The sequence below is a fragment of the Manis javanica genome, chromosome 8 (genome assembly GCF_040802235.1).
Source record: "Manis javanica isolate MJ-LG chromosome 8, MJ_LKY, whole genome shotgun sequence".
NCBI classification, from domain to species: Eukaryota; Metazoa; Chordata; class Mammalia; order Pholidota; family Manidae; genus Manis; species Manis javanica.
In genome coordinates, this window is record NC_133163.1 from 27141718 (window position 1) to 27161274 (window position 19557).

General features: G+C 41.8%; 2 protein-coding genes across 6 annotated transcripts; one reads left to right on the plus strand and one right to left on the minus strand.

The window, feature by feature from the left end:
* Positions 1 to 101: 101 nt before the first annotated feature.
* ISCA2 (iron-sulfur cluster assembly 2) lies at positions 102 to 10702 on the minus strand. 4 transcript variants are annotated; one of them, XM_017656751.3, is made up of 5 exons: positions 10563 to 10702; positions 10296 to 10398; positions 10057 to 10172; positions 9470 to 9615; positions 102 to 865 (listed from the first exon to the last, which is right to left on the minus strand). In XM_017656751.3, exons 1-5 carry the CDS (start codon positions 10631 to 10633, stop codon positions 807 to 809), a joined length of 495 nt encoding a protein of 164 aa, XP_017512240.1. In that variant the 5' UTR covers positions 10634 to 10702; the 3' UTR covers positions 102 to 806. The 4 variants fall into 4 exon arrangements, with proteins under 4 accessions (XP_017512240.1, XP_017512238.1, XP_017512242.1 ...); XM_017656749.3 differs by having other exon boundaries at positions 10296 to 10401; positions 10563 to 10691; XM_017656753.3 differs by having other exon boundaries at positions 102 to 9615.
* A 36-nt stretch (positions 10703 to 10738) lies between these two features.
* Positions 10739 to 18743, plus strand: NPC2 (NPC intracellular cholesterol transporter 2). Of its 2 annotated transcripts, none has more exons than XM_017656748.3 (6): positions 10739 to 10860; positions 11026 to 11166; positions 14181 to 14288; positions 15907 to 16079; positions 17974 to 18075; positions 18441 to 18743. In XM_017656748.3, the coding sequence occupies exons 1-5, from the start codon at positions 10845 to 10847 to the stop codon at positions 18058 to 18060; spliced, it is 525 nt and encodes a 174-aa protein (XP_017512237.1). In that variant the 5' UTR covers positions 10739 to 10844; the 3' UTR covers positions 18061 to 18075; positions 18441 to 18743. The 2 variants fall into 2 exon arrangements, with proteins under 2 accessions (XP_017512237.1, XP_017512236.1); XM_017656747.3 differs by having other exon boundaries at positions 10830 to 10860; positions 11023 to 11166.
* The last annotated feature ends 814 nt before the right edge of the window (positions 18744 to 19557 follow it).

Here is a 19557-nt window from a genome sequence, read left to right on the forward strand (position 1 = left end):
ACATTACAAAAGCACTTACTCTTGGAATCAGTAATTCCAATTCTAGGAATTTAACCTTTCAGATATATTCTCACCAAATGTGAAATGACAAATGTAAGAGGTTATTTATTATAGCATTTATTTTTAACAGTAAAAGATTAGAAATCATTAATTTCTATGCAGCCCTCAAAAGGAAAAAAGAAGTGGCTTTAAGTGCCCTCATAAGAAATCCAGAATAGATCAAGGGAAAAAGGAAGGTTGTGTATAACAACATTTACCACATACTGTTATTTGTCTAAAGAAAGGGGAAAGAGAATTGGGTATCTGTTAACCTCACCCTTGTCACTCTACCTTATATCCAACATTCCAGAGAAATTCTGATCACTCCTCAGGATACCCTGCTGACACTGTACCTACTTAAATGCTGTTCCCACTGCCCCTCCTCCCAACCCTCACTTTCCTGCTTGCCCCTCCAGAGATATTTCACACATATATACATATTTCCTTGAATCAAAAACACAAACAGCATTTTCTGCATACTGTTCTACACTTTGCTTTTTTCACTTAATATACTTGCACATAATAAGCTCATTCTAACTATATGCTATTTCACTGACTGGATAAATCATAATTTAATCAGTCCCCTATTGATGAACATTTCCATTGCTTCCTATCTTTTGCTATTATAAATAATGCTGTAATGAATATTCTTGTCCATGTTATTTCACATTTTACGTATGGGATTCTACCTATGGTACACATTCCTAGAAAAAATGGTGGTTTGTGGGAGGGCAACAGGGTGGATGGGAATAGGATTGGGAGACTGTTCACTGCATCCACTGTATCCTCTTCTGTGTCTCTTTGACTTTTGTACCATATGTATTACCTATTCAAAAAAAAATAAAATATTTTTAAATACAGCTGTTGGCCTTAGACTACTTAAATGCTCCCTCTCCTTATACATTTATCTGACTATATTTTACAATTAAAGCCAGATGGTAATTTTTTCAAAACTTCTTAGAGCAAACTTCCTTTAAGCAGCCCTGTGGTATTTCTGTGGAGAAATGGCAAACAGGGATTTTAAAAGAGCAATCATAAATATCAGTGCGAGATGCCTCAAAAAGTGGAAAAGCAGTCAGGTTTCCTGCTTTTGAGACAAACACAAAAAACCGTATTAATGTTGCAGTATGACACCCTGCCCACTGCCAGCAGCATCAGCTCAGGCCCAGACTTCAAGGGAGGCTCTACTGCGAGGATCAGTGCTGCCAACTTCTGTATACAGATGCCCCTGCCCAATGTCGGCCCTCCACTCAAAAAGCAGGGCTCAACTCTCAGGAGAAAGAGAAAGAATACCTTCTTGGACACCTACTTTAGCAGTCCTTCCTTATCTTCTGAACCTATTTTCTCCTCCTGTCTTATAATCAGTCAACATTCCCACACAAAGACCTAAGGGCAGGTGGGACATCTATAATTTGCATACCAGGAGTCACTATCAATCACATGACCGAGGTAATATCTGGATGTTGATCAAGAGGCCCCCTCTTTGGAGCTAAAAACACAAAGCAGAGGCAAGGCTCCCTTCCCTTTGGTTCTTGCACTATTATGTTTTGCCAAAGGAGAAAGGGGGCATGCTGCCCCAGGCACTCACTAGCCATGTATACATAATTAAAAACCAATTCTGGAATAGTGTTGGGGGGCAGCTGCATCTTGGGATACCTCTCCCTGCACACTAGGTGCAACTTCAGCCTGGACTCGGAAGGATTTTGACTCTGATCACAAAAGAATTCACTAACGGGTCAGATGAGTGTAGGTAAGGAAGGAATTCATTAAAACCCGAGGAGTAGTGAAAGCAGGAAGAAAGGGAAGTTCACTGAACTCCTATTAGACACAGGGCAAATCCCTTGCTGGCACGGGCCATGCTGCTCATGCTGTTTGACAAGGTCCAGGCATGAGGAGGAATCCTGAAAAAGGGAAACCTCATAGCTGGCCTCTGCTAATTCCCACTTATTTTTGCAGTTATGATGTTGGTGATGGGGCTCATATATGGGAAATCTTATGTATTTTTTATTAATCTTTAGTAAATAACATAACCCAAAATATTGATCAAAGCAGCAATTCCGGAAATGGAAGCAGTGTTATGGGACCAACTGTTCCAGGCATACTGCCATGAAGAAGTGAGGCAGAACAGCCCAGGCCTCTCAAAACTAGATGCGGTTTGTTCCTTCCTTCGTAACAACTGAAACAGGACTAACCAGAATTTCTTTAGAATATTGGCAGAGAAGAAGTTATAGGAACCTGGGGCATGGAGAAACTCCCATGGAAAAAAACCATTTTCCCAAGAAATTTATATGAAATAGCAAAGTAATAAAAAGAGATTAATAGTCCCCACTACCCAGGGCCCCCCTTTTATGTTGCTTATAATATTAGAAGAGTATTCCCCTTGAAGAAAGAAGTTATGAGTAAAATAAGATTTACATTTATAATTATCCCATATATAGAAGTTTATAATAAATTTATGATAAAATATTATTATATTAATGGTAAGGTAGTTAAGAGCAGATTTAGTATCATTATATGAAAGATTAAAGAGGACTGCAAGGCCCTAGTGCCTGTAAATGCAGAAGGAGAGGTGTAAACATCTAAAATTGTGGAATGAATATTATGAAAGGATAAGATGTTTTTATTGTATTTGTAGAAATGTTGAGGAATGGGTGATAAGAGTACCATCCCTAGATTTTAGATGTGAGCCTCAACCCACATGTGTAGGATAGGATTTAATTAATAATATATTTACACTTAATATAGCTTGCATTTTATATAACCTGCTTAAACTTTATATAGCTTTAGACACATATTTTAGACACATATCTTAAACACTATATAATCTTACACGCTTAAAGTAAAAATCATAGCCCACACGCTTAGCTCACACACTGTCTTATGCCATTTCCTGTTTAGCACTTAGCATGCAGCTTTTATGAATAACTAATCACAATAGACTAGGGGAAAGTTAAAAGAAATGACGCTATTTACTTAAGGGTAATAAGCTGGAATTATGTAAATTGACAGGAAAAGAATTGTACTATTCATGATTAAAGAAAAATGTTTAACATTATGTAAACCTTTAAAAGATATAAAAATAAAGACCCTGTTGCTTGATGTCGGGAGATGTTACAACCTTGATCAGGTGTTTCGTCTCCTCACTCGCCCACGCTGTCCTTTCTTTCGTGACCCACACCTCGGCTGGAGCTGGACTCCGGCACCTTGCCAACTTGTAAAGCCAGGGTCACCCGGCATCCAGTGTCTGCTTGAATCTGCATGGTGTGGCAACTAAGCCCCTATCACCCCAGGATTTACAGGAGCCGTGGAGCACTGGATGGAGTGAGACTACGTTCTGATAACATCCCCAAAGCAAAGGAAGGAGATTTTAGGGAAGGCTACTAAAGAGCATGATTGTACAGCCATAGTCCCATCAGGGTCACTGACTTGATGGGAACTGGCAAGCCCAAATCAGAGATCTCAGTAGCCCTTCCCTACTTGTCTGAGTAGAACAGAGAGACTTGTGATTAAGTCTAAAAAACTGAATGAAATAGTAAAGTAACAAAGACGCTTACCACTGGGAAAAGTTGTATCTTACTAATCTCCCAAGTGGCTTAGGACAGTGCAGAGACAAAATGCATTAATTTGAACAGCAAGGCAGCTTTACTTAAGGCAAAGTACACCTTCAAAACAAGAGTGTGGGCAGCCCCAGAAGCACGCTTAAGGCTTAGGATGCTTAGGATTCATGTCTTTTAAGGATTTAAAGAATGGGGTAAAGAGACAAGGGAGGGTAGGTAACTGTGGTCTCATGATGTCTATCTACAGTGAAAGATATTGTCATCATCCACAGTCTTCTAGACATTCTGTAAGAGAAACTTAACACAAGGAATTTTTTGATCTTGTTCTTCTCCAAGGTAATGGCTACCTGCAAGCAGTGGAAACATAATTTAGGATTGCTTGCCCTGCCTTAAGATAGGGTCAGTTGCTGGTTAACTACAATAAAGTACGTTAGGAATCTTACCTAACTCGCTGATTTTTAAAATAGAATTTTAGCTCTAAGATGGAATCCCTCCTTATTCTCAGTATATTATTTTTATCTCAGCATTTTGCATCATAGGCAAGAAAAATTAATCACGATGCTTGTCCCATGTTCCTGCCATTCCTCAAAAGGGCCTTGAAAAGCTCCCCCGTGAAAGTATCAGGGAGGGGAAAAAAAATCTTCCAATTGATACTGAAAGAGTATAAAGTTGTCCTAAATGAATCTGAACAGTCAGCAAAATTTCTGCAGACATCTGCTGGCTTTCATGGCCTGCCAAGAGGGCATCTGGTCACAAAGGGCCTAATAAGATCCTAAACCCAATTAACCATGATTACTATTTTTTCCAAACACACAGTTCCCTGATGCTATTCTATTGTTTCCCCATGTTGTATTCTTAAAATTTCTTTATGACTCTGCTCCAACAGAGGTTTCTTGTTACCACTTCAGGTTTCCCCATGTAGCTTTCTCAGAGTGATGAAGTGAGGTGATCCCTCCCAAATCCACTCTTTCTAAACACAACATTTCTATTCTCCCATTAGCACTAGGTACTAACATATATTGAGCAGACCCTATTCCTTCCTAATTGGCCACTGCAATTTAACTATTTAGCAACTAAAGCTATTATGCTTGTGCTCGGTAGTTTTAAAATCACCAAATCAATAAATAACCCACAAAAATACTCTGGAAGAAGGGTTCTAACACTTAAAATGTAGCAAAATCTCTTAAGAAGGATAAGAGGACATAGCTGGGAATCTCATTAGGCCCAAGAATCAGCAGCAACTCTCAATGTCCTAACAAAGTCATGCAGACTTGTTCACAGTAGGCTGCTTTCTGCCCCCTTCTCTCTACTCAGGCTTCTGCGTGTCTCCTGCCTTCCTTTCTAAACACACTGTACACACGATAGGTTTGTTTTCTCTAAGTTCTGGGTTTTCCCATATTGAAAATGGAAGCGTCTAAGTTTCTGTCTCAGATACATTTTTCTAAACTCTTTATTTGTTTTTCTAATGGTAAATTCTTTTATTGAGCAACCTTAATACTAATCCAGTCCAGAAACGCAAGTTTTTGTGGTAATAAACATTTAGGCTTTCAAGGAAAAGATGAGTTGAACCAATAATTCTTACAGACTCAAGTTGGTTGTGGTTTCCCATTAGCATTAATAAATCATTTTTCAAGGTGGTGATGTTTTATCTTTTTTTTAGTTGTCTGCCCGTGCAGTTCTGGCTCCCCAGCACTGTCACACACATACCATGACTATTTCTAGCTCTACTGCCTATTTAAGGGCCATACCCAAACAAGTACTTTAAAATTCATTAGGAATTGACACTGCTGGTGGGAATGTAAATTAGTTCAACCATTGTGGAAAGCAGTATGGAAGTTCATCAAAATGCTCAAAACAGACCTACCATTTGACCCAGGAATTCCACTCCTAGGAATTTACCCTAAGAACGCAGAAATCAAGTTTGAGAAAGACAGATGCACCCCTATGTTTATCGCAGCACTATTTACAATAGCCAAGAATTGGAAGCAACCTAAATGTCCATCGGTAGATGAATGGATAAAGATGTGGTACATATACACAATGGAATACTACTCAGCCATAAGAAGAGGAAAAATCCTACCATTTGCAGCAACATGGATGGAGCTGGAGAGTATTATGCTCAGTGAAATAAGCCAAGCGGAGAAAGAGAAATACCAAATGATTTCACTCATCTGAGGAGTATAAGAACAAAGGAAAAACTGAAGGAACAAAACAGCAGCGGAATTACAGAACCCAAAAATGAACTAACAGGTACCAAAGGGAAAGGAACTGGGGAGGATGGGTGGGCAGGGGGGGATGGGGGGGGGCAAGAAGAAGGGGGGTATTAAGATTAGCATGCATGGGGGGGAGGGAGAAAGGGGAGGGAGGGCTCTACAACACAGAGAGGACAAGTAATGATTCTACATTTTGCTATGCTGATGGACAGTGACCGTAAGGTGGTTTTTAGGGGGGACCTGATATAGGAGAGAGCATAGTAAACATAGTATTCTGTATTCTTCATGTAAGTGTAGATTAAAGATTAAAAAAAAAAAAAGAAAGAAAGAAAAGGGGGATTACTCCTTGATAGGATAAAACAATTGGTAAATCAAAGATTAACACATGCTTTAAATATCCTTAATGTTGATCACTTAAAGGGTGTCAGATGATCAGCTATGGAGGTACTCTTTCCTGATAATATTCCTTTCTCTTAATAAAAATAAAAAATAAAAAATAAAAAAAAGCAGTTCCTGTGTGCTGACCTCCAATGAGTTCTACACAGTGGTATAGAGGGCATGTCAAAGTGTGGGCAAAGGGTCTGTTTGTTTCTATGCAGAAGATCAAGGCCTAGCTTGGCTACCCAGAAAATGAACTAAGATACGATATGAGGAGGAGCTTCCGGTATCAGCACTCTCTGGAGGACTCGTGCCGGGGGATGATCATCAAAAAGCCTTCACAGGGATCCGGGTGATGCTGCGGTTGTGGCTGTGTCCACCTCACCGTTTCCTGGACTTGCCATTGGAATGAGGAGGGAGATGTCTAGGCTGGCATGTGCATACAGTGAGACAACAAATTTGACCGGATCTGTACTGTTGGAACTCAATCAGGAGTTGGGAGGGGTGCAAGTTGTAGCGCTCCAAAATCTTACGACTATAGACTATCTATGGTTAAAAGAACTTATGGGATGTGAACAGATCCCAGAAATGGGTTGCTCTAATTTGTCTGATTTCTCTCAGACTGTTCAAGTACAGTTGGACAATGTCCATCATATCATAGACTAATTTTCACAAATGCCTAGGGTGCCTAAATGGTTTTCTTGGCTTCACTGGAGATGGCTGGTAATTATAGATTTGCTTTGTTTATGTTACCGTATTCCTATTATGTTAATATGTGTGTGCAAGTTAGTTGTTTAAAACCTATACATACTTAAGGTACTCTACAAGAAGATATGTCAAAGAAATAATCAATCCTCCCATGTTTTCTTCCATATGCTACCTCTATAGCTTTTCTTCTTCCTTCCTAATTACAACCCTTAAATAGAATTCGTGCCTCATATCGAATTTACCGAGTAACATAATTCCTCCAGGTGGTAAAGATACCTCGAGACAAGTGCTGGGCATAGAAGCCATAGGGCATAAATCTGCAAAGAAGTAAAAAGCTAACTTTTTCAAACAATATGGCTTCTCTCTCACTTACCAACTTTACATTTCCCTGTATGGCCCCGGAAGATGACTGGTTAGCCAGAGACGGGTAAGATTCCTCAAGGGAGGAACAACCTAAGACAGGCACAGTCGCAGGGGGGCCATCAGGTGAGAAATTGGGGAACAACAGTGGTGAAGCTTAGAACCTCACACCCCCCCGTGTTGAGAGAAAGCTTCTGCATCCATGGATGTTTTATTGCCCTTGTCTAGCTCGGATTAGCACATAGTCTACAGGCACACACCTGATCATCTACAATTGCTCTCTTACAACACTAAACTATGTTTTCTACCTTTATCTTGCATCTACCTACCACTTCAGCAGTTTATCAAAAATAAAAATAATAATAATAATAAAGGGAGAAATGTGGGATCCACATATAAATCAAGTATAAAAATCAAACGAATATTCATATTTGACCTGATTGTTTATAGTTCATAATGCGTGATTAGAACCGAAAGTTTCTGTGATGAATGCCCTTGTACTGTTCACCATGTAAGAACTTATTCACTATGTAAGAATTTGTTCACTATGTAAGAACTTGTTCATTATGCTTCAGAAGATTGGAGACTGACGAGAACTAGGCTTGAGATGGATTAATGATTGTGCATTGAGCATTGACTCCCCTATACAGAATTTTGTTGTTGTTAACAACCATTTGATCAATAAATATGAGAGATGCCCTCTCAAAAAAAAAAAAAAATTCATTAGGAATTGTGCTTAAAAAGCTCCTTTCAGTGACCCTAAAGTAAGGTTCCCAGATCTAACAAATGAAAATACAGGATGCTGTTAAATTTGAATTTCATATAAACAAATGATTTTTAGTATTAAGTATGCCTTATGCACTATTTGGGGCTTGCTTATACTAAAAAAATTATTGTTTATCTGGAATTCAAATTTAACTGGGCATCCTGCATTTTATCTGGTAATCCAACGTGAAACTCCCTAAGTATCTATTATCTATACCAACAAAGGGCCCACATGCTGCTATGCATGGCACCAGAGACATTTTACATCATAAGGTAAGTGAAGCAACATATCCTAAAAATAGGATCTATCCTAAATGATCACATAATCTTGAAATGCCTATATGAATATGGAGAATTGAGGCCATTTTTGAAATTATTCAGGTTATCGGTGTAGGTTAGGTCCAAGATTTCTGGGTTATGGGTTATTTATATTGGTTTTATGAATCTAGCAGATTCATGAGTATGAGAGGAAAGTGGATCTGCCCTAACAAATGGAAGTGGTCAACGGGCTGCATAGAAAATAAGGATAAGTCAACCAGAGCATTTAGGAAGGGTGAGATGAAAAAGAGAACATTTCCTTTGCCTTTCTTACCCTCTCTGACCTAGGAACAGTGTTCAAACTACACAATCTACAACTCTGACCCAAAACACACCTAAATAAGGACTTTTCTTTAAAATGAAGCTTTTATACATAGATATACACATATAAACAAGCAGCTATGAAGGTCTGAGAAGTAATTACAAATTTTGGAAACTTGGAGCCTCTAGATTATACTGGGTTTCAAACAGTTATTAAATCTTAGGTTATACAAGTGCCAAATGATTTCCCTCATTTGTGGAGTATAACAATGAAGCAAAACTGAAGGAACAAAATAGCAGCAGACTCGGAGACTCCAAGAAGGAACTCGTGGTTACCAAAGGGGAGGGGTGTGGGAGGGTGGGTGGGGAGGGAGGGAGAAGGGGATTGAGGGGTGTTATGTTTAGTACACATGGTGTGGGGGATCACCGGGATTACAGTGTATCACAGAGAAGGCACATAGTGGATCTGTGGCATCTTACTACACTGATGGACAGTGACTGCATTGGAGTATGGTGGGGACTTGATAATATGGGTTAATGTAGTAACCACATTGTTTTTTCATGTGAAACCTTCATAAGAGTGTATATCAATAATACCTTAATAAAAAATTTTTAAAAAAATCTTAGGTCATAGCACCTAAGGGTTTGGCCTTAGAACTGTGCAAGGGAAATTCAGTCAAGAGTAAAAACTTCATATTCTGAAAATAATGGAAGCAAAACACAACACTCCTGGAAATAATGAGAGAGGGACATGACGGGAAGAAAACCACTAGAATTCAACTAATCCCAGGTTCCTCAAATTGGTACAAATGAAGCAATCTCTGGGTCACCTGTCCTTGCATCAAAGTTTGATAGAGAAGGATGACCCACAGGAGCAGCCTTGCTGTGCCTGAGGATTGTTCAACACTTGAAATGAGCTTCGGATCAGTTCTTGGCTGAAGTCCACCTGGGCCCCTTTCACGAAGGCCAAGCTATCAGTGTCAACCACCACTCTCGCCCCACCCTTTTCAAATACCCTGAAAAGACAGGAGGAAAGCATTAGTGAATATTATAAATACCAAAAACATGACACCCTCTGAAGCCCAGAGGTGCACATCCTCTGTTTTCTGAAATAGAGAGGAAACAGCCCTTTTTGCCTCTAACATGTGCCGATTTTCTTTGGGGCAAAAAGATTCAGTGGAATGAATTTTGAGAAATGTTTACGGATTTAGGCCTAGATTGTCCTGTCTGCCTGCCTGCCTACGAAGTAACCTACTGGCCTAGGCAGGCCAATTTTTCTCCTGTAACAGTTATTTTGAATCAAGACAACAAACCTACTCTGTATCCCCATCATGTGAGAAGGGTGGTGTTAAGCATCCTTGGCAAACCTTTTGAATTTGGGATAAAAGTGCACCTTCAACTGGAGCCACTTTTATCCGCCCCGCACATTCTCTGAGGACACACCCCTTCTTCCTTGCCTGTCGTCAGGGTTGATAACTGTATCCAGTGAAAATTTGTATTGGAATCCGGAGCATCCACCTCCCTCCACCTCCAGCCTGAGGAATTCTGACCCTTCGGTGATTTCCAGAAGCCTCTGAAATGCAGGAAGGGGGGATCATGCCGGAGAAGGGCGTTAAGAAGAGTCGGTAGGTAAAGGGGAGGTCCCCGCACTCTCGGCCCCCGCCCAGGCACCGCAGCTCCGCGTCCCGCCTCCTACCTGGACGCAGCTGTCGGTGAGGTGCACCAGCCCTTCGCCCGCCTCGGGGCTGGAGGACGACGCTTCCCGACGCGCCTGAGGTCCGCGGGAGGCCGCGAGAAGCCTGCTGACAAGGGAGGAGCATAAATCCAGGAGCAGGGGGCACTTGGCGACCTCCACCATGTCGCCCTCCCACCAACCCTCACCTCCCCGCAGGCCTTAATTTCCCCTTAGTCCAGGAGACGCACAACCTAACGCCCTTCCCAGGTGCCTTTCTAGGCTTGGTACCTGCCCATAGGCCAAGGGGTGACCGCTCTCAGCGCCACGGCCATTAGTGACAAGCCCCTAGAGGCCGCCATCTTCCCACAAACTCCGCCCCTTGCGTTGCCCCAATCCTCTCCGAATGGGCTTCGAGGGGCGGAACCCTCGGAGGCCCGCCTTCGAACACACCTATTGGGTGGTGCTGGAGGAGAAGGGGTTTGATTGGCTAGAAATGCTTCCTTTGCGTTTCAGGGAGTACCCACAAAGCCAGGGCGTAGCGCGGGAGAGGAGCGGGGCCGGGGGACGCGGATGCTAGTCCTCCTAGGTGATGAGCTACCAAGATGGGCCGACGTAGTGGGCACCTGGGCCGGACCAAGCCAAGCCTGGCTCCCTGGGGCAGGGGGCAGGAGGCGGGGCGCGGGCGGGCCTCGGCCCTGGTTGCTGGTAACTGGTCGCCTAACTGGGCTCCTCCCCCGGCCCGCCCCAGCAGGTTTATCTTGTGACCGAAGCGGCTCCTTCTTCCCAGCTCTGAGAACTTCAGTGGCTGCGATGTTCGTCTTACCCACTGTGTTCCTGCTTTTGGCGCTTCGCGCCTTCTCCCTGGCTGAGCCGGTGTCTTTCAAGGACTGCGGTGAGCCCCACGGCAGCCCGAGGGGGTTCCTGCGCCCTCTGCGAGAGCCCCCGCCGAACCCCGCTGAGAACCCCGGGTCTAGGTTGGGCGGGTCCCTCGGGCGGCCAGGCTCTGCCTTGGACCCCTAGTGGAGTGGGTTGGGGTAGGGGAGAAGGTGCGGGCCGGAATGAAACCCGAGAGCTCACAACTTCGGCTCTTTCCTGGGACGCGTATTTGGCGTCCCTGGACGTTATTGGTGGGACTTTGGCTAAGTTTCTAAAGTTTTAAGGGCAGGCAGCACATGCAGTGCGTGGTGTGGACGACGCAGAACTTCTCATTTATGCCTTCTATTAAGGCAGAAAGAAATGGATGGATGACCTCTCCCTCCCAACTCCGTTTGCTTTTCCTTTTAATTTACGTTTTGCTGACAAGTCCGAAGCATAGCGCTGCTTTCAAGCTATGAAATTTTGTGATTCTTAATAAGTTTTTCCTCATATTTATAAAACTCGTGTTTCTGGTCACAATTGATGACACATAACCCCCCTGTTGCCGCTGTGATTGAAATCTTTGTTGGGAAATAGAACAGGGTTGGGGAGAGGGGTGGAAATTGTGAGTTCTTCTGTCTAATCTGTAGAATTAACTGTTGGAGCAGAATTTTGCTAAGTGGAGAGGTGTCATGATAACTGAAAGAGTCATGACACTGATTTTCTAAATTTGTGAGATGGAAGGAGACTTGTAGATTATACAGTCAATTATTGAATTCCAGAGAGGTTAGGTAACTTACTCAAAGGCACACAGAGTAAGTTTGCGTATATATATCCAGTGCTCAGGTAATAGTAACTGCTCAGTAAATATTTATCAAAAAAGTGAATGATAAAACAAATACTCTTTCCCCTATGCCATCAAAATTCATGTGAGGCTAAAGCAAAACTAGCTGCTGGGAGACAGGATTGATTAAGGAATAAAGACTGCTAGCCTATTAACCTTCACACATGCTGTTCCACTGAAGTAGGAGCCTGGCACTTGAAAGATGCTATTATCACCTGAGTTACTGCCTTCCACTCTGTTAAACTTAGTGGCTAATGTTTAGATAAAGTCACTGTATTTATTAACTTGTTTAGCTCTCACAGTGTGTTTTACAGATGAGAAACTGGCTCATAGAGTAACTTGCCCAAGTTTTCACAGCTGGTAAGCAGTAGGAAACTAGTAGGTGTTTGTGGACCACTTTAGGTTTCAACAGTAACATGTAAAGAAAAAATAAGGGAAAGGAAATACTGACATTGGTTTACTCATTTGAAAGCCTTTGGCAAGAAATTCTCAAGGGAAGGAGGGTTTCAGATGCAGACTTGTAGTTTACTTTTTAATTGGGAAATACAATGTAAAAACTTCAGTGCCCACATCAAAAGGTTTTGAGTTCCGCTCTACATCCCCTTGCCCCTGAAGGGGACATTCCCTCAAGTGAGAAATGGGGCCAAGAAATGAGTTTTGCAATTTTTGCAGATTAGGACTGAGGAGTTTGTTCTATTGACACTGGAAGTCCAAGAACCTCTTGTTAGCAAAAAAAATGCTGGATGAAGGAGCTACAAGTACTGCCCTTTACTCAGTTCCTATTAGATCATGTGACTCAGCCTTGAAAGGAACAGATAGAAACTGGATGTTGAAAGCTTTAGCATAAGAACTGATTTACAATAGGTTGTTGATTAAAGTTCCAGATATGGTTTTTCCTGTCCACAGAAGATAGGACAGAGTGTAAGAAGTGCTTAGAGGAGAGACCTTGCATGTACAGTTTGAGAACTTTCCATGGTGGGCAAGCAAGCAGGGGATAGGGACTGCATGTCATTTGTATACCTAGCAGTGTTGGTCAGTAGATAAAATTGTTCCACCCAAGAGCAGGCACAGCTGAGAAAGCAAAGTGCATCTACATGAGCTGTTCAGTTCCTACCCTACAGGACTGAACTAACCTGCTGACTGTGAGGGTGGTAATGCGCTCTCAACCTGCATTTTGCTTTCTGTCTTCATGCATTCTACTATTGAGACAGAAAGAGTCCATTCAGGGATCTGTAATTTCTACCCACAAAATATTTTTGAGGTGAGAGGCCCTTTTGTGTTAAAAGGGAACTTCCTAGCCACCCAGGAGCAGCTATTGTAGACTGAATTCATGGACTGAATCCCTTAAGATGATAATAATAGGAAATACTTATATAGCATTACTATGTTTCAAACACTCATCTAAGAGATACATGTGTGTTAACTCACCTACCCTATGAGATAGTCACTATTATTATCCCCACAGAGGTTAGATATCTTGCCTTGAGGTTACATAAATAATGAAGCCAGTGAGATTTCAGGTGCCAGTCTCAACAATGGTGGTTGAATGGGAGGATTTAAGCCGACCCTGTTACAGGCAGTGGCAACAAGCAGTTTACTTGCACTCTGTCCCATTCAGCTGCCCAGTTTCAGAGACCTGGATGAGGTAATTGAGTTTTTTAATATTTGTACTTGATCTTTTTCAGTCAAGCATTTATTGTGAAAAATAGTACTTCTGTCCTTGTTTAGACTGAAATTAACAACCGCAGCAAAAAGACACACACCCTGAAGGCAGGTTTCCAAAGTGGAGTATACACCTATAATTGGCAGACACATGCTTAAAGTTGTTCTCACTGGTCGGGGTATGCAGAGCTTGAAGACCACTGATATGGAGAGATACCAGGACAGGGTTGGAAGGCAGTTTGGGAGCAACCAGTCTCAAGATTTCAAATGGAAACAGTAGTGCTTGCACCTTGAGCCCTATGTGCGCTACTTTAAAATCCTGTGTTGGGATAGAAGGAGCAGTAGGGATGATTTTCTCTAGTAAATCCCTGCCCAGACATAGAGCAGGGGATTTGGCTGTGTATACTTAATAATTTCGTTCATTTCCTTTCACCCATCAAATATGAACAGTTTCCTGGAAAGCAAAGAACATTACCATCAGGTAGGGGAAAGCCTCAGTGGTTTTATTTTCCCTCCTGTTTGAATTCACGTTTCTTCTTTTGCAGGTTCTGGGGTTGGAGTTATAAAGGAAGTGAATGTGAACCCATGCCCCACCCAGCCCTGCCATCTGCACAAAGGACAGTCTTACACTGTCAATGTCACGTTCACCAGTAGTGAGTTAAAGTGGCTCTTACCTTCAAATTCATCTTAAAGTATAGCATCAATCTCAAATATTGGAATGAGCATGGGAATTTGGGGGAGGAGAGATGAAGTCAGGAATTCTGTGACTTCCCTTCCAACTTTTGCAAAGCTAGGATTCACTACTCCCTTAGACACCTTTCTACTGGATTCCCATATGCCTGTTTCCCAGAGTCCCCCATAGCTGTCATACTCCCTTGAAGCAAATAGGGAGCTTCCCCTGTGTTCCCAGGTTAGAGAAGACAGCTTGGCTTCTCTCTGTCCTATTTTGGTCTGTATTGTCCAACATGCTTTTATGGGAATGTCAGCACTGTTCAGCTACAGACTACAGAGTATTAGGACAGACCCCAGTTTGGCTTTGGAACTCCTCCAGAATGTTATTTCAAGCAATATACCTTCTAGCTATTGAGTCTGTGTTCTGCCTGAAAACACAGAAGCAATTAAACTTAGCCTCTGTAAGATTTAGGAAGCTCACTGGGGACCCAAGAAACAATCTGAGCTTGCTTCTTCAACTCGAAGAAATGTTATTGGAACTTAGTGCTTCCTGGTACCATGTTTGTTCATCTTCAGATTCCCAGGAATGGAGACAAATACAAATCTTTGTTTCTAGAAAGGGCATCTACCTTGAATCCTTCCCTCATTTTTCTGTTCCATGAAACTAGACCAGGCAATCTAAGAAATCTCAAAATTCCTGTCATTTCCTGTCCTTCAGCCTCAACACAGCTCTAAGTACTAGAGTTGTTTTGTCTCCTGGACAATACATTTGCCCTTTCATTGTTCCAAACTAAAAGTGCCTTCTAAACAAAAGTAATCCCCAACCCAGACAGAAAGAAAGAAACAGAGCCAATACTGTGGAGCTCCAGGATAACCTAATAGCTCCTACCTCTGGTTGCCCTAATTTTATTATATTTCTCCTGCCCATCTTGTTATGTGGAAGATGGAGATTAGCAAGAACGTACCTCTTCCCAGTCTTACCCAATTTCTAAGGGGTCAGCTCTTAGGGATTACTGTTACCGCCTGTGGCATTTCTGTGGAAACTCCCTATCCCCTCTTTCCATTTTTGTTGCTTTTTTGTTCTTAATTTCTAATGGAATCCTTTGGGCAAGGTATTTGAGAACTCAGAGACCCACCTCCTAAAACCCTTTAAGGTACTCAATACACTTTGACAGGAGCTGATGTAAACAGTAAACAGAAAGTTTACTGCCAAAAATCAGTTAACTTTGTTGGATAAGGTTACTTATCCAGGTAGCTCTGATTCTCCTGAGAAACTCTGCAAAGCAATGAAGAGCAAGGTGGGGTTAAGAGCAATGAAACCCCCACCCCATTGCATTTATTTATTTGTTTGTTTGTTTGTTTATTGATTGATTGTATGATTCAGTTATTTTTCAAGTTTGGAAGTGAATGCTTGCTCTGTAACATTCACAGATGTGTGAAGCATAACTACTAAGAAATAGGCCATAGAAATTAAGAAGCACAGACTTAATGATTTGCTATCATAGCAATACCTTTGCTTGAGAATATGTCTGAATTTTTTGTTTATAGTTTGGAAATAGGCTGTTGCCTTCACTGTCTGATTCTTTTTTTTTTCCTTAGATACTCAGTCTCAAAGTAGCAAGGCTGTGGTACATGGCATCGTGTTGGGTGTCCCAGTTCCCTTTCCCATTCCTGAGCCTGATGGTTGTAAAAGCGGAATCAATTGCCCCATGGAAAAAGACAAGACCTATAGTTACGTGAATAAACTACCAGTGAAGAGTGAATACCCCTCTGTAAGTGACACTGTCGTTGAGGACACTAGAGGCCTGTGACTATATTAGGAATCAGATGATGGGGGCAAGAAGGAAAAACTGAAGTAGGAGTCCTTCCTCTCTAAAAAAGCAGCAGCAGCAGCCTGGGAAAAGGAGCTGAGTTTGAGTGTTAGGGGTCATGAGACAAGACAGATGCTCTTCATTGTGTCCCTTTCTTTGTTCTTTGTACCTAGTCTAATGGTTAGCCTGGGCCTTGTGATGCCATTTTTATATACAGTGATCCTTACCACTGCCCTGTGTAGAGGTGATACTATCCCTCTTTCATGGATGAAGAAATTTGAACCTCCAATGTGCCATATGAACAGAGTCAATCCACCAAGAAATATTACAATCTAGATTTAAAACCAGGTCTTCTGACTCCAGAAGCTGTGCGATATTAGAGGGTTTTAGGCAAGTATCAACTGGTTCAAGATTTCACGTTGTCATAGCACTGTCATCAGAATCCTGATTTCTCCACTAAAGAGAGCAGTAGTTTCTTAGCTCCAGGGCCGAGAGGTAGTTTTTAACATTCTTCTTTTTCCCCTCCACCTGTTCTGACCCTACATTCACTTCACTTCTGACTCACTCATTCTGCTATACTTCTTATTCTACCAAACACTTGTGAGATAGATCCTGCTGGAATGGGCCTGTATTAAAGATAGGAACCTTGATAAGAATGGAGGAAGTAAAGCAATTGCTTTTTTCTATGAAGAGAAAGAGCTGCGTTTTTTGAAGGAAATCCAACTAGAACCCAGGAGTAATCTGGGCATTTATTTTCTAGAAACAGCAAGTAACTAAAGAACATTCTAAAGAGACTTGTAGAGAAAGAGTCTTGAGTTTCAGGGATGTTGGAGACCCTAAAGGTCAGGGACAGATTTGTAGGTGAATTTGCAGAGTAGCCATATAATCATGGGCATTTCTGAGCCTCAGTTACTTATACAGAGTGTCTATTTAGGGCCTTATACATAGTAGGCTTTTAATGTATGGTAGTTATTCAGTGAATTACATTTCATTTGAAAAACAGCCTAAAACTGTTAATTTAAGCACTAAGTGAAATAGTAGTTATGTGTACTTAGGCTTGAAAAACTAATAAAACTAGTTTTGAGAAGCTGGGTGTCATTGTCACTCAAATGTTGCCTTGTGAAGAAATTTGAGTACAAGAGAAGTAATAACTAATTAAAAGTAAGCTCATGTCCACATAAGAAAGGACTGGCAAATTGTCAGTGATTTATTAAGAATGAGAAGGGACAGCTCATAGTATGAGTAACAACAAGTCAAGGCAGAGGTCTCTAATGAGGTATATTATCAAGAAACAGTTTAAGGAAGTTAACTGAAATCATATTGCTGCAAAGGGTACTGTTCCTGAAATTTTTCATACAACCATGAACTTCTTTGGACATCCTTAGTGCTTTTAACATTTCCATTTCCAGGCAACAAATAAGTTCATCCACACCTAAGAATCTAACTTGTTATGCTCTACTCTTCATGGTTACAGTTGGGAAAAACTGGATCAGATCACCAAATACATGAGAAATTGTTCAAGTGTAAAATTATTTTTCACGTAAGGCTTCACTTATGTACCACTGATCTAAGAGGGAAAAGAATGCTTTTGAAATTATATTTGATGTATTAACTAGGTTAGTATGTGGTGCTAACACCAAATCGTAGGTGTGAGTTGGTTTGCTCTCGAAAGTTAAGGCCCATACCCGTGCCCACACCACAGCCCAGGCAGCCTTTGTGACGGCATGATTCAGAAGAAAAGTAGGAGGAATTAGGCAATTTGTTACAATTTGTATCTAAGAGGAATAGTTAAACCAAGTCCGACCTGAGGTGAGGTCCTAGTTTCATTTTCCTAATTGTTTTTCTCTTTCTCCAGATAAGACTGGTGGTGAAGTGGGAACTTCTTGATGACAGAAAGCAAAATTTCTTCTGCTGGGAAATCCCAATAGAGATTGAAGGCTAGAGCTGTTTGATACCAGTATGTCCATGGGGTGGGAGGTTGGGGTGGGAGTGGATAGAGAATACAAGTGGAGGGGGGGAAGGAGAGCTCAAGTCTAAACTAAATCAGTGCCATAAAGTGAAAGGAATTTCTAGACTGCTGTTTTATGCCTCTCAACCTCTAAAAGCATATTAAGATTCTGTTGCTTGAGAGCTCAGAACTGTTGCCCTTGTAATATCTTTTGTAAAAGGGTTGAAGGAAAGAAGAGAGACAGGCTATAGGGATTGGTTTAGTTGTCCACAGGTATTTTTGCTTTTGGAATAAGGATGGTCCAACCAGACAGGACTCAAGTGAGGTTTCTTAGGAATGCTGGATAACTTGCCCTGGGTTATTGGCCCTTGTAGCGGAGGACAGTTTCTGAACCACATCCATCTGGCTGGGATATTACTTCTGCAAGTCCCTCATCTCCAAGTGCCCCGCCGAGTTGAGTGCATCTGGCCAACAAGCCTGCTGGCTCCTGACAGCACCTCCAGCGCCCCCTGTTTCTACTGTAACTCGCCTTGCCCTCCAGGGGTACCCAGCATGTCAGTGGAAGGGAAGTACTCTGCGAGAGAAATTCAACTCTGATAGCTGGTTCTCTGTGGCTATCTCATGTCTCCTTTTCTGTCTTAGGTACTTTTCATTAAATGGAGCACTTGATGAGCAGATGTTTGCTTTTTTTTTTTTTTTAACAACATTAACTTACGGCCTCTTTATGCACCTGGAAATGTCCCTTTGAACAAATAAAAACTTGGCAGTCTTGTCTTCTGCACTGGCGCTGCCATCACCCGCTTCTTTCAGAGTATGTTCCCACAGATCTGTGGAAGGTGGATACCCAGACCTGCAGTCCTAGAGTCAGTAAGACTTGATCCTCAGAAATTGCCTTTTCTCCCCTTTGTGCCCAGTTAGCTTTTGTCTATTTTATATGAAATGACCTTGTTTTGCACAATCTTACACCACCAAGTGTGCTTGAATGAAGCAGTGAAAGCAAATATCAGCTAGTTGAATAATAACATCTGAAAGGTGGGGGGGGAACTGAGTGGGTGGGGAAGTAAGAGATTACAAGTGGACATGAAGCAGACTACTCTTGGGAACCTGCCATAGGGGAAGCCTAGAAACTTAAAAATGAAATGTGAAGGTGTAGTAAGTAATGGCTAAGTCAATTAAGTCTTGGAATTTCCTGCCTTTGAAGCGTACGTAAAATCACGGGGCATTTATTCTGCTGCATGCTTTAATCAATGTACACCAATCCGCTTTTAGCTGTCACAGAAATTACAACCCTATTCACAAGTGAGTTGGGTAGTGTGGACCTTGAAAGGCCATCTGGTTTAGGTTGGGGTGTTTATGCCACAAATCAGCATTTATTTGGTCTAGTTCTTTTCATCTCACTATTTCACTAGATGCTTGGATTTCTTTGGTTTGTGAGCTTCCCAGGAAAACCACCAGGGGACAGACATAGATCAGGAATAAAGTTATCAACAG